The sequence below is a fragment of the Neurospora tetrasperma genome (genome assembly GCF_000213175.1).
Source record: "Neurospora tetrasperma FGSC 2508 unplaced genomic scaffold NEUTE1scaffold_2, whole genome shotgun sequence".
NCBI classification, from domain to species: domain Eukaryota; kingdom Fungi; phylum Ascomycota; class Sordariomycetes; order Sordariales; family Sordariaceae; genus Neurospora; species Neurospora tetrasperma.
In genome coordinates, this window is record NW_009799100.1 from 4,503,297 (window position 1) to 4,515,909 (window position 12,613).

The 12,613-nt window shown below is 50.3% G+C and overlaps 2 protein-coding genes across 2 annotated transcripts; both read left to right on the top strand.

Moving 5' to 3' along the window:
* Window positions 1-2,461: 2,461 nt before the first annotated feature.
* On the top strand, window positions 2,462-5,030 carry NEUTE1DRAFT_99882 (uncharacterized protein; the record flags this gene model as incomplete). Its single annotated transcript, XM_009851629.1, has 7 exons — window positions 2,462-2,483; window positions 2,551-2,627; window positions 2,694-2,951; window positions 3,011-3,119; window position 3,235; window positions 3,429-4,278; window positions 4,338-5,030. 7 exons carry the CDS (start codon window positions 2,462-2,464, stop codon window positions 5,028-5,030), a joined length of 2,010 nt encoding a protein of 669 aa, XP_009849931.1.
* A 1,465-nt stretch (window positions 5,031-6,495) lies between these two features.
* Window positions 6,496-8,010, top strand: NEUTE1DRAFT_61395 (uncharacterized protein; the record flags this gene model as incomplete). Its single annotated transcript, XM_009851630.1, has 3 exons — window positions 6,496-7,006; window positions 7,091-7,645; window positions 7,742-8,010. The coding sequence occupies 3 exons, from the start codon at window positions 6,845-6,847 to the stop codon at window positions 7,973-7,975; spliced, it is 951 nt and encodes a 316-aa protein (XP_009849932.1).
* Between the last annotated feature and the right edge of the window lie 4,603 nt (window positions 8,011-12,613).

A 12,613-nucleotide genomic window follows, 5' to 3' on the forward strand; every position in this document is an offset into this window, starting at 1 on the left:
TTTTTTCCTTTTTTTTTTTGCTCCTTTCCTTTACCACTCTAGTTTTCACTTCCTTTTTTCTTTTTTTGTTTCCCGTCCTCTTATACCTTTGATTTCTCATTTCTTTGTTCCATAGGCGCTCCTTCCTCGTTCTCCAAGTCCGGTCCGAATTCTTTTTTTTTTCCCCTAATGTGTGGTATCAAATCTCTATATACCTACACGAGCAAGGTTTCTGGACTGCAAGGGTAGGGTGTTAGTGCTTTTCGCGGGCGGTCTCCACGGAAAATCCTCCTCGCACTACCCAAATCATAGCGCCAAGACCGAAAACCCCCTTTTCGCCCGCAAAAGAATTGTTAGCACTATCTGAATTTCGCGCTTTTTCTGTTAGTGCATTCCCGTACAGCCGTTTTTCGCGCTTTCGTGGACTTTTCGTGTAATCATTAATCAACAACATCAACAGCAAAACGTTCGATATGCCTCCCCGAATCCAGCTCTGCACGTAACAACCCAGAATCCAGCCTTGCACCCATACGGAAGGGCGCGGCGTGCCGCCCCGAACACTAGTTGCATTAGCTGAAAGAAGAGTTACTCGCTCTGCAGCGATGCGCATTTGACCTTCACTGCTGCGGAACATAACGAAGATCGAGCTCCCTCAACCATGTAGAGTAAACGACGCGTAATCAGCCCTCTAATTGAAGCGCTCGTGGTCCCTTCCTTGATCCTTGATACTCGAGTCACTCTCACAATATCTCGATCGTCCTCCCCTTCTTAAGTTTTTGCAGCGTCTCTGTACGTATGCGCCAACGGGGCAGCTGCGACACAATCTAGAAGTACCAATAATCTCACATCTCATCAGATACTGTTTACCTTTCAACGCTAATATCTGACATAAAAGTATTTCATGCGGTTGTCAAGACAGCCTCAAATTTCTGCACAAAACTGTTGTATTGGCCTTTCAGTCAGAAACGAAGCTGAATTTGTTGAGTGTCTGCAGCGGGGAGCGGTAAGTTGGCCGCTCGGTTTTCGGAGGACTCGTTATAGAAGAGGTATCCAAGTCACTTGTCTGTGCCTGTCAGGTCGTCCCGAAAATGGGGGCGGGTTCTAACAGCCCTTAGTAATTCAGTTAGTACTCGAATGCAATCCAACGACGCTGTAAAGGCTGCGTTTGGCTTCAACCTCCCAGGTACTCTAGGTACTGTACAATGTATTCTCCATTTGTATAGTGCCAATTACCGCAAGTCACGGGCAGTTTCGGCTCGGCTCAACGCGCTGCGGCCCTCATGATGGATGGCTACCGGCTTCATGTTCCACCCAAGCGTGAGGCCTACTGTACTGTCGCGCGCAATACTGCATGGTCAAACTACCCATGTACTCAAGGAGGTAGATAGAGAGCTCATTGATATATCAATAAGTCCGATTGTAGAAGCCTGGACGCAGATGAACGCGATCGATGAACGACGTATGTGGACGGCGGTGGCAGCTCCCGTTTCTCGGCCCCGTCCGCGTTCCCGTTTGTTCCATGCGCCTTTTGCTCCTCGTCCTCTAAGAGTCGAAGTCTTTCAGGTTTACACTCGCATTGTTGGAGCTACTTACAACATGACAGCCTCCATCCATTTCCTATGCAAAATTTTGAGCTTGTGAAGAGTGAAAACAAAAGCGGCGGAAATCCTGCCGTTCCACGGGAGCGGGCCAGTCATCACCCTGTTTACACGTTAAACAGAATTTTTGTGATGCTACTTTTTAAACGGTCAAACATCTATGTAGAGGTATATACTGTTCTTTGATAGTGTTCCAAGTTCACGTTGAAAAGGATAGTCTGCCTAATTCATATTCGTTTTCTGTCGTTCCAGTGTCACGCACGTAACTGGCGGAATCAGTCCTCCTCGTTTGGTATCATGCCCTAGTCAATGAATACCGCTCTTTGAGCGGCGGAATGTATCTGGTAAGTCGGATATTTGCACACATATTATGGCGTTTGCGTAGGTGGCAGCCCAACGGGCAAAGTCCGTTTGGACTTGCGGGTACTTTGATGGTTCAAACGTGAAGGGATAGTGATAGCGCTGTGAATGATGACTCTTGTTTGAGTGTGTCGTGTTGATGTCGTTGGCTGCTCGGTGGATTCTTCAGCTTTGTGGATATTAAGAGCAATGAGTTATCCCATACGTTGATGGTGCCTGTTCTAATCTTCCTTCATCAGAGCTCCTATCCTTCCTCCGTTGAGTACCTCTAGCTGAATACCTCTAGACTCGCGATTCCACAAGGGGCTTTTCTCCCAATTTTGCCTTCCCCTAGGTATCTTAGTCGCAGTTGTAATGCTGCGGCCAATTCGTTCTCTGCCTTTTATCTCGAGCCTACTGGTTTCAAGGAAGTGTGTTGTCTCGTGGCATTTTGTTTCACGGTCCTCTCACAGACAATCACGCCGCTTGGTAAGTTTTCCTTTTGTTTGTGTCGATGTAATCCACCACTGCTTGGTGCTGACAAAATGGAAAATAAAGGCTTCCTTCGTTACGATGCACGACACGGCAACTACCCCCGGGAGCCAATCGCCAGACTCCAGTTTCGCTAATCTAGACAGCCTCGGAAACCATATCTACCTCGAGAAGCAAGACAAGCTGCGCGATCTGGGAATTAACCTCCAAACGTCACAGGTAATGTCAGCCGACACACTTTTGTGACCCGATCATACGGTTTGTTCTCGCTTAACCTTGGATTAGATCATCGTTGTAGGTGGGCAATCATCCGGCAAAAGCTCCCTCCTCGAGAGCTTGACAGGTTTCTCGCTGCCTCGAGGCCAGGGTTGCTGTACACGGTTCGCGACGCAAATCACACTGCGCCGCCACCCGACCAAGAAGACTGTCATCTCGATCATACCCAGAAGCAATGCGGACCAGAAGCTAAGAGAAACGTTGAGAGCGTTCCGGCATGAGCTCACTGATTTTCGCCCGGAGGATGTGGCTGGTGTCATTGAAAAGGTGTGCATAATGATCCTTGACATGAGGATGAAGAGACCTGCTAACTGAGGGCTTTGTAGGCCAACATGGTGATGGAAATTAGATCAGGGATCAACAAGGACATTCTCAGTCTCCCCATGTTCAGCGATGATATTCTCAAGATTGAGATTTCGAGCCCTGACGTGAGTGGTACAGCTGGCAGTTCATCGCCAGGAGGATAGAATAGCCGGCTGACAATTGGAATGTACAGAATCCTCATCTGACTGTTATTGATGTGCCTGGGCTTTTCCAGGTAACAGACCAGTGTAAGTATACATTCTTCTGTTGACGCCGAGACTGCGAGCTGACAGTACAATTCAGTAGGTTATGCTACTAATCAAGATAAGTCGATGGTTGAGGCGATGGTGAAGAGACATATGAAGAACGAGAGAACCATGTAAGTTTTTGAGAGACTGCGAGTCCTTTGGTCATCCCTCAGTAACATGCTGAACGTTTTAGCGTCTTGGCTGTATTGTCCTGTCTTTCGGATCCAGCAACCGAAGGAATCCTTCAGTTTGCCAAAGTAGCCGACCCCAAAGGTGAGAGAACCGTTGGAGTTCTTACCAAAGCCGATCTGGTAAAAGAAAAGGCCGTCCTTCAGTCGCTTTCCAACTTGGTGATGGGCACAACTCTCAAGCTTGGTTACTTCGTTGTGCGGAACCGGGGTGCCGACGAAGACGATCTGGATATATCCCAATGCAACAGGAAAGAAGTCGAACTTTTTGAGGATCCACAATGGAAGGATATTGCGAGCACCGGGCGTGTTGGAGTTGATACCTTGAGGAAAGAGCTGCAGTCCCTCCTTACAGGGCTCGCCAAGCGCGAGTTACCGAAGCAAAAAGCTGAAGTCATAAAGCGTCTGGCTGATTGTGAGAAGAGAAGCATCTCCTATGGGCCGCCCAGGTCAACTCCAGCAGCTCAACGGGAGCATTTGATCAAGTTGGCGCTGAGGTTCGAGAGGTTGGTAAACGATGCTCTCGAGGGCCTATATGGCAGGGATGTCCTATTTGGAGAGAAGCCTCCGCTGAAGCTCATCACCAAGATCATTGAGCTCAACGAAGGATTTTCTAACGCAATCTGGAAGAAAGGTCAGACCTGGAACTTCAAAGGGAAGACGACGGAGAAGGACAATGGCGCCGAAGCTGCCTACATCAAACTGATAAACGAGGCTTTCGACTGGGCATCAACTTTTCCAGAATTATTGGAGTATCGTCATCCCAACATTGTTTCTTTCAAGAACCCACAAAACGACATCATGGCCTTCATTGGAGAGTGTTACTCGGCAAGTCGTGGACCAGAACTGGGATCGGTGAGTTTATCTTCTGTGCAGCACTCATTCAACAAGCAAAAACACTGACACCGGTTCAGTTTGGCGGGTCGGTGTTGACAATGGCATTTCAAGCCCAAGCGACGAGCTGGGATGAAGCCGCAACTCGTCATGTCAAGGGGGCTGTCTTGGTTATCCATCGGTTCCTATACACGCTTCTGGAGGTTCTAGTAGCGGATCAGAGAATGCGCGAGGAGTTATGGTCATCTCTCCAAGATGATCTGCTGAAGGGTTATCGACGGGCATGCGACCACGCCAAGTTCGTCATCAACACGGAGCTTAACGGTCGTCCGGTAACCTACAACCATTATTTCAACGACAACCTCCAGAGAGCTAGGCTGGGCCGCCAAAGGTCCATTCTCCAGGGATTGGACGCGAATGGTCCAAATACGAAGGTCGATCTCTCCAAGGTGCAGGCTTTGATGACGAGCGCGGTGGAAAACAAATCCAATGCTGAGCAGGTCAAGGAGGACATCCATGACATACTCAAAAGCTACTATAAGGTCGCCCGGAAGAGGTTCGTTGATAACATTTGCCAGCAGGCAATCAATCATTTCCTCCTCGACGGCGATCAAAGTCCTGTCAAGATATTCACGGCGAATTGGGTAGCCAAGCTAAACGATCGTCAACTTAATAGCATCGCCGGCGAGGATGCTACTACGACAACGGCGAGACAGAGGCTGGAAACGGAGATTGAAGGCCTGAAAAAGGCTTTGGAGGTATTACGGTATTGATGATAGTGACTCATGGGCGAACGGTGCCAGCAACGACTCGTTATTCTCTGGCGGGTGATGTTCAACCAACGTACTAACGTGGCCTAACATGGCAGGGGCCCTAATGATGGGAATTGCAGTCGCGGGATTGTAATCTTTGGATGTTTTGCGAGATTGTTGGGGGAAGTGGGAGAGAGAAGAAGAAGGGAAGGGACGAAGAGCCGGCTCTTTACACAGACCCCACTGCTGTAAGGCACAGGTACGAACGATAACTGGGCGAGGGACCTTGATGGGTTGTTCCATCTGATTATTCACACCCGCTAGAAATAAATTTCTCGTAATTACTCCTCGTAAGCTACCATCATTTGCTGTCATCGCCATTGTCTTGTGGTCCTTGCACTCGCTTTGTAACGCAGATCACTCTGCGCGATCACGACTCCTTTGGAGTCACAATAGCCATCATACCGTCCTCGTCGTCCGATTAAGATCGAAAGTCATATCTGAAGCCGTTCCGGTACACACTTGATGGCGATTGGCAGATTTCTGACTTGCTGGACATCATCAATGAAGTAAATGGTCACCATCACTTCTCCGTCTTCAGATTTACCAGTTTTGATATTTTGACAGGCCAACACGTACATGGGTCTAAAGCGCACCAGTGAGGCCAATGGTCCATATACGTTGGCTTAAACTACCTAAACATGTCTGAAGCTCGAGGTTTCGGGGCCCGACATGGATGGTTGCTCTTTGGAAACCGATAACTCAATTACCAAGTGCTCTGCAAGCCTCATCTTACAGTGATCGGTGCCTCGAACTTGTTTCACGCTACGGGCCCGGGCAGGTAACACAAGATCTACATCAATGACTTCGTTAACGCACCTCTGGGCCACGCTACTGACGCGAGGAAGAGCATGGTTGATCAAATGGTATGGTCAAAGATAGAGGATGAGAGAAACCATGTAGAATCAAACCCTGTGATTGTAAAGCGTTATAGCCATTTAGCCCTCTCATTCCGCCCTAGCTACTGATAGAATCCTGGGATTCGCCAATGTGGCTGATTCTTTCACAGCGAGAACGGTCGATGTATCTACCAAGCCTGACTTTGTAAAGAATCAGGCCATGTTCTAGTCAATTCCCAAGTACGTCAAGTAAGCTCCGTTCAAGCTGGGATATTCCATCATCGTGCACATTGTGGCGGATCACAGTTCATTGTCTTGTTTTTGTTTCGTCAGGGTGTAAATGGCGTTGTGTTGCTGATATATTGCTAGATGCTTATAGGTAAAGTATTTTGGTATTTCTTATAACAATTAGTGGTGGTCCGGTGGCGAAATGGTATCGTGTGGTCCTCCTAATTCGGGAGGATAAGACTGAGGTTGTGGGTTCGAGTCCCATCCGGATCGTCCAATTTTTTGCTCTTTTTTCTTCCCCTACAGTCTGAGCGGACTTATCTTGAGTTTTATGCTGTTTTTTTTATATTTTTACTCTTCGGAAAGTTCGCAGAGCGTGACTTTGAATGCCACTTAGTTACAAACGTGTGCGTGGTGCAAGCACGGTTTTTGTTGCAATTTGTGTGTCTTGTTGAGTCACGGTTTGATGGATGCATGCGGAACTGAAATTCCTCAATTCTGTGTCGAGGAACTTCTACTCAGCCTAAGCTTCAACAGAACGCAACGCCTCTTGTGAAACATCTCTTCCTGGTTTTTCTCCGTCGTGCAAGTGATTGCCGATACATTCGCTTGGATAGGTATCATCAACTGGAAAGTATCCTTCCAACTGTGTTGAGACTGAGTTAATTCGACCCAGTTCATACCTCACTTCACATCTCATTCTCAACCATGGCGTTCACGATGCACTCCCACTCCGGGCAGTTCTGCCCCGGACACGCCAAAGACCAACTCGAGGAAGTGATCAGACACGCCATCAGCGTCGGCTACAGAACCATCGGTCTGACAGAGCACATGCCCCGTACCCAGCTCTCGGATCTCTACCCGGAAGAGGTACAGCCAGCCGCACACGCACACGCATATCCCCAATCCCACTCAACTCATCATAACTAACGAAACTACCTCACAAAACTCCAGCTCGACCCAGACCAAGGACAAACAACTCTCGCCCAGCTCGTCCCCCGCCACGCTTCTTACCTCGCCGAAGCACAGCGTCTCCAAGCCAAATATGCCTCGCAGATCCACATCCTCATCGGCTTCGAAGGCGAATGGATTCGCGGGGCTGAGTACGGTCCCCTGATCAGCTCCCTTTTATCTTCCGCTCCATGCGTCGACTACTTCATCGGATCCATCCACCACACGGCCGGGATTCCAATTGATTTTGACAAGACCATGTTTCTGCAGGCGCAGAACGCGTGTGGGGGTTCAGAGGAGAAGCTGTGGGAGAGGTACTACGATGAGCAGTTTGAGATGTTGAACGCGACGAGACCGAAGGTGGTGGGACACTTTGATCTGATCAGGTTGTTGTCGGAGGAGCCGGATAAGAGGGTGAAGGGGTGGAGGGATGGGGTTTGGGAGAGGATGAAGAGGAACTTGGAGGTGTGTAAGGGGTTGGGGGCTTGGTTGGAGGTTAATACTAGTGCTTTGAGGAAGGGGCTGAAGGAGCCGTATCCGGGGAGGGAGGTTGCTGAGGTGAGCTTGCATTTTTTTTTCTTTTTTCTTCGCTTTCTCCCCCCCTCTTACTCTGAATGGTGGTGGGTGCTAACCAACAACTTGGTGGGTTAACAGGAATGGATCAAAATGGGGGGCAAGTTTACGTTTTCGGATGATAGCCATGGGATTGCACAGGTTGCAACAAACTACACAAGGGGCCTGGATTACTTGGATAGTTTGGGAGTTACTGAACTCTGGACGCTGGAAAGGGTTCCTCATCCCGGAACAGCAGGGGATATCAAGTCGGAGTTGAGGGACAAGGCCGTGACCATTGCCGAATTCCGCCAGAGCTTGCGGCTGGAGCAGTAGACGTACTTAGGTTGACAATTGCGATTGTTCAGTGTGGCAGAAAATGTTGGTCACTTCGTATAAGCCAACAAGCCCGTGCCAAGGCCGGAAGTCGTAGCCCTGTATGCCTCGTGTTCGCCTCTGTGTCGACAGTAAAAGAGAGTCATTCGTTTGCCGAACGGTCTCGTCTCAATTCTTCGTTCTTATCGATTCGGCCTCGTTTGTTTTTGGATGAACATGCTATGTCAAATGTAGGTTTCTGATGCAGGTTGAGGCAGCCAATTCGGGACCTCCCGCCCCAGATCTTGCCAACGCGCATGATTGTCCTCTCTGCCTCTCTACGTGGTCTGCGGTGTACCTAGCTCCGAGCGAATGAGATACGCGGTAACATCGTGGCTTGCTGTTAAAAGTGAGAGACATTCGTTGGTCCAGGCGTGATCTCCCAAACTTGTTTCGAGTGCACTTTGAACACGAACGACATGGTACCTGACAACAATGGACCAACGTCAATCGTGCAGCCGAGGAATGCTGACTATTCAATATCAAAATGGCTTCGATGCAAGGGAATTGAACGCAATTTCTATACACTGTAGTCAGTAACTTTTGAAGCAAAGAGTAGCTCGCGGCCGTTGGGGGAACGATGGTATTTGTTGCTGATGTTCAATTTGTTCGAGAGAAGAGGGGAGGGGCATGTGACGAAGTTAACGTTATCTACGCCAGGGAGTGAAGGAAACGTCAAGACGGGGGAGTGGGTACGGCGGGATGATCATCGCATCCATTGTCCGCAACCGTCAGGCTGTGTACTATGAGTATGGTCCCTTCCAAATAAACAACCTCTTCCTGGTTTTCCAGCTCTTTTGAGGCGGCTCGGAATCGAGGCAAGCTCAGTCAAGATGAGAACTGCTTTGGCTGGTATACGAAAGACGATCAGCGTAGGTGAATCGCATTCTCAGTGTTTGGAACTCACCATCGTCCCGTCTGCTGGGTGAAGCGGGCATGATTTTCAAATCCAGCCGGGCATAAGAACACAGTCCAATCCTGTTAGCGGGGAACTCCTCCCGGCCTTGAACAGGGGAGAAATGTGGCGTTGTAGAGGATCATGTAATCGGTACCAATCCACAAAAAACCAGGGTAGAGAGAGCTTTAGCAAACAGCAGCCTGAACCTTCCACTTCTCAGTCTTCCAAATACAATATCCAACCGGGAAATAGTTCCAGCGATTTTCCAGGACTTGCATTGCCAAAGTTCACCGAACCAAACTTCGGAAAACTATCTACGATAGTATTGAAGTATCACGCAGGCTTGGGATGTAGAGTACATATCTAACCACCTATCATACACACTGTACGGCTCCTTGTCGAGTACGCACAGACCAAGGCGGGCTCAGGGCACTCCTGCAATTCAAAGCCTAGTTGCCCCATCCTTTCACCCTCCCCTCTTCCCCGGCTTTTCCTTAATTGACACCACCTCTCAGTCGCCCATCCGCACATCCCTACCTCCATATAATTCCACACACCTTTGGCTGCTACACCAACTTTCCTCAGTCACACACCCATCCGTTCGCTACACGCCCGCCCCCGGCTCCGATCTGGTTTCAACAGCCCGGCCCGTTCCCGACAGGCCAGCCTCAGCTCGACTTTCCATCCAGTTCCGGAAACCAAGGGCCAACGTCATTTTCAAAAGCATCCAGTCGTCAGTTCTTTGACCATGTCCTCCGGGAGCGGGCATCCCGGTCTGGGCTTTGGCAACATTGGCGGCCAGCTCCGTCGACAGTACCAACCGCACAACGTCAACCCGGCATCCTCCAACAAGCCGTCGCCATCGCTATCGCAACAACACGCGTCGCCATACCAGTCCCAGGCCTACGCGTCCCAACACACGCAACATGCCCAGCAGACACCGCAGAGCCAGTACTCGCACCACCTCTACACGACTACGACTCCCCCGATTCCCAGCGTATCGACCGTTCAAAATGCCGCACGACAACCCCAGACACAGATGCCGCCAGCGATGCCGCGCCAACGAGCCCCTGCTCCTCGACAAATGCAGCAACAAGCCAGCACCCTGCCGAGCTATCTTCAACAATCGTTGAACCAACAGCCCATACCTCAACAGCCCTTGACTGCCCAGCAGCTAAGCCAGCAGCCCATGAGCCAGTCGCTCGGTCAGCAATCCCTCGGCCAGCAGTCTCTGACGCCATCGCCCATGAGCCAAGCGCCGTTGAGCCAGGCCCTTACACAGCAGTCTCTTGCCCAGCAATCTCTCGCTCAACAGTCGCTTAACCAGCAGTCGCTCAACCAGTCCGTTCAGAATGACAACTCCATCTTGTCCCAGCAGTCAACACCACACCCGCCATCACAAGCAACGTTGCCTCCAGTTCAGCCGCAGATTTCCCAGGCGCAGCAGGTACAAAAGGTGCAACAAGTGCAGCATGTACAACAGCAACCAACCCCTCCTCACCCGGAGCCCGCGGATGCTGCTCAGGATACCAGTCATGATGACGACATGGAGATTGGTGGACACCAGGGCGAGTCCGGAGATGATGATGCGAGCAGCTCGAGGATGAATGACGGAACGCCTTTTGTTCCACGACAACCACGTGGTTTGATGATGTCAGCACCTCCGCAGGGGGGAAGCTTTGAAACCCTGGACGCCATTCATAAGCATGTATTGGAATACTGCACTTCGGTAGGCTATGCCGTGGTCATTGGCCGATCGAAAAAGACGGTTCCGGGTCTCAAGAAGGTCTTGTTTGTGTGTGACCGTGCCGGGAAGCCGCCTAAGCGGGTGAGTCCCGAGATGCGGAAGCGCAAGACGACGTCCCGCAAGTGCGACTGCCCATTCGGCTTCTTTGCCATTGAGCAACGCACGCAGTGGACTATCAGATACCGCCCCGATGCCATCCACCTTCAGCACAACCACGGCCCCAGCGAAAGTCCTTTGTTACACCCCGCTGCGCGGAAGCTGGACAGCAAGATGGTTGCTGCAGTTAAGCAGCTGAAGGAAAATGGTATGTCATATCTCGTTCGCATCTGCCGATCAAGTTCTCGTTAGCTGACGATTTTACAGGTGTCGGTGTTACCGAGACGCTCGAGATCCTCCAGCAAGATCACCCCCATGTTCCTCTTCTTCCGCGCGATATCTATAACGCCCGTGCAGCCATCAACCGTAACCCGCAGAAGGTGGCAACTGGCTTGGCCGAGAACCGGCCCGCGATTTACAGCAAGCCACAACCGTCAGCCGAGGAGCGCATCCGTGCGGATCTGCGCCGGGAGATTGCCAAGGCAAGAGAGGAGCTCGAGAAGGTCAAGGCAGAAAGTCAAAAAGAAATTGACGAACTCAAGGCGACACTCAACGAAAAGAACAAGATTATTGAAAAGTTTGAACAGTTCATTGACATCTGCAACCAACGGGTTATTGTCAGGCTGAACGATACCGGCTCGTCAAGTGCTGGGGCAGCGAGCGGAAGCTCTTGAGTATTAAGAAAGGATGACAGAGAGACACAGGGAAAAGAGGGAAATAGAGAGGCGATAGCGTACTGCAAAAGTTATGCTCGGCCCGAAAAAGTGTTCATTTTGTTACGGTCAGGGATTGCTTATAGGTTAAGGCTCTCGGTGTGTTCAGGGCTCGGTTCTTGGTTTGAAGCATAGGCGTTAAGGTTCAGCTTTATTGGTTATTTCATGTCCGAGACAAGTTTTCGGTTCGAGTATCATGATGGGATGTCCAGAAGGAAACGCTGGTGGGTGGTTTATGGGGACACTGGGAACTTGACGGCCTGATTCAGGAAATGGATGCGCTGAATTAGGTATAGACATGGTTGTTGGGCGATTGCTCGAATTGACGCTAGTGTGTTGTCGCTGTCCAGAAACAATCCCCATCGTTCACATGGTTTTTTTTCTTTTTCCTTTTTTTTTTTTTTTTTTTTTTCTTCCTTTCTTTCCTCATGCAGGTTGAGCACCTCTATGGCTGGTGTTTTGGGACGAGGGTCCTTGCCAGGTAGGTCTGTTAATCCCACCCCTTCATATGGAGGGCTTCTGATCTCTCGATGACTCTGTGCCTACACGCAGGAACCATCCTGCATATGTGGCTTACGTGATACAACAGGCCTCGAGTGATGAGAGATGTACTGGAAGTTCCCGGTGTGTCCAAAACTCGACGGTAGACACGGATAGCCTGGAATTTAGAGCTACGATATGAGCGTAGAAAACCCCGCCATGTTAGGTGTGTCTTCTAGATCTACACCCTTGACCGTTGAAGCCTGATGTTTCGTATATGACTGACCAATGAAAAGCCGCAAATCTCCAAAGTCAGGGGTTCTGATACATGGATTCGCCGCCTTCGTTTCGCGACACTGCGACAGGGCTTGGATTGGGCCACAGCACAGGGTCGCGAGTTCCGCGCCCCGTCCCTTCCCTTCGCTCTGGGGCAGGGACCGGAACGCGGGCGGCGCCCACCATGGACCCCCTCTTGGACCACAAGCCAGCACCACGGGCAGTTACTGTGTACACTTCCTCGGTCGCAAACCGAAGATTCTCACGAAAACGCATCATCCCACCGAAAAACAACAACCCACAGAAAGTCTACAAGGGCAACATCAGCACAACACCAACAACGGACAAAGGGGAAGCTATCCTCAGCCCGTGGTTGTTGCTGCAAGAGT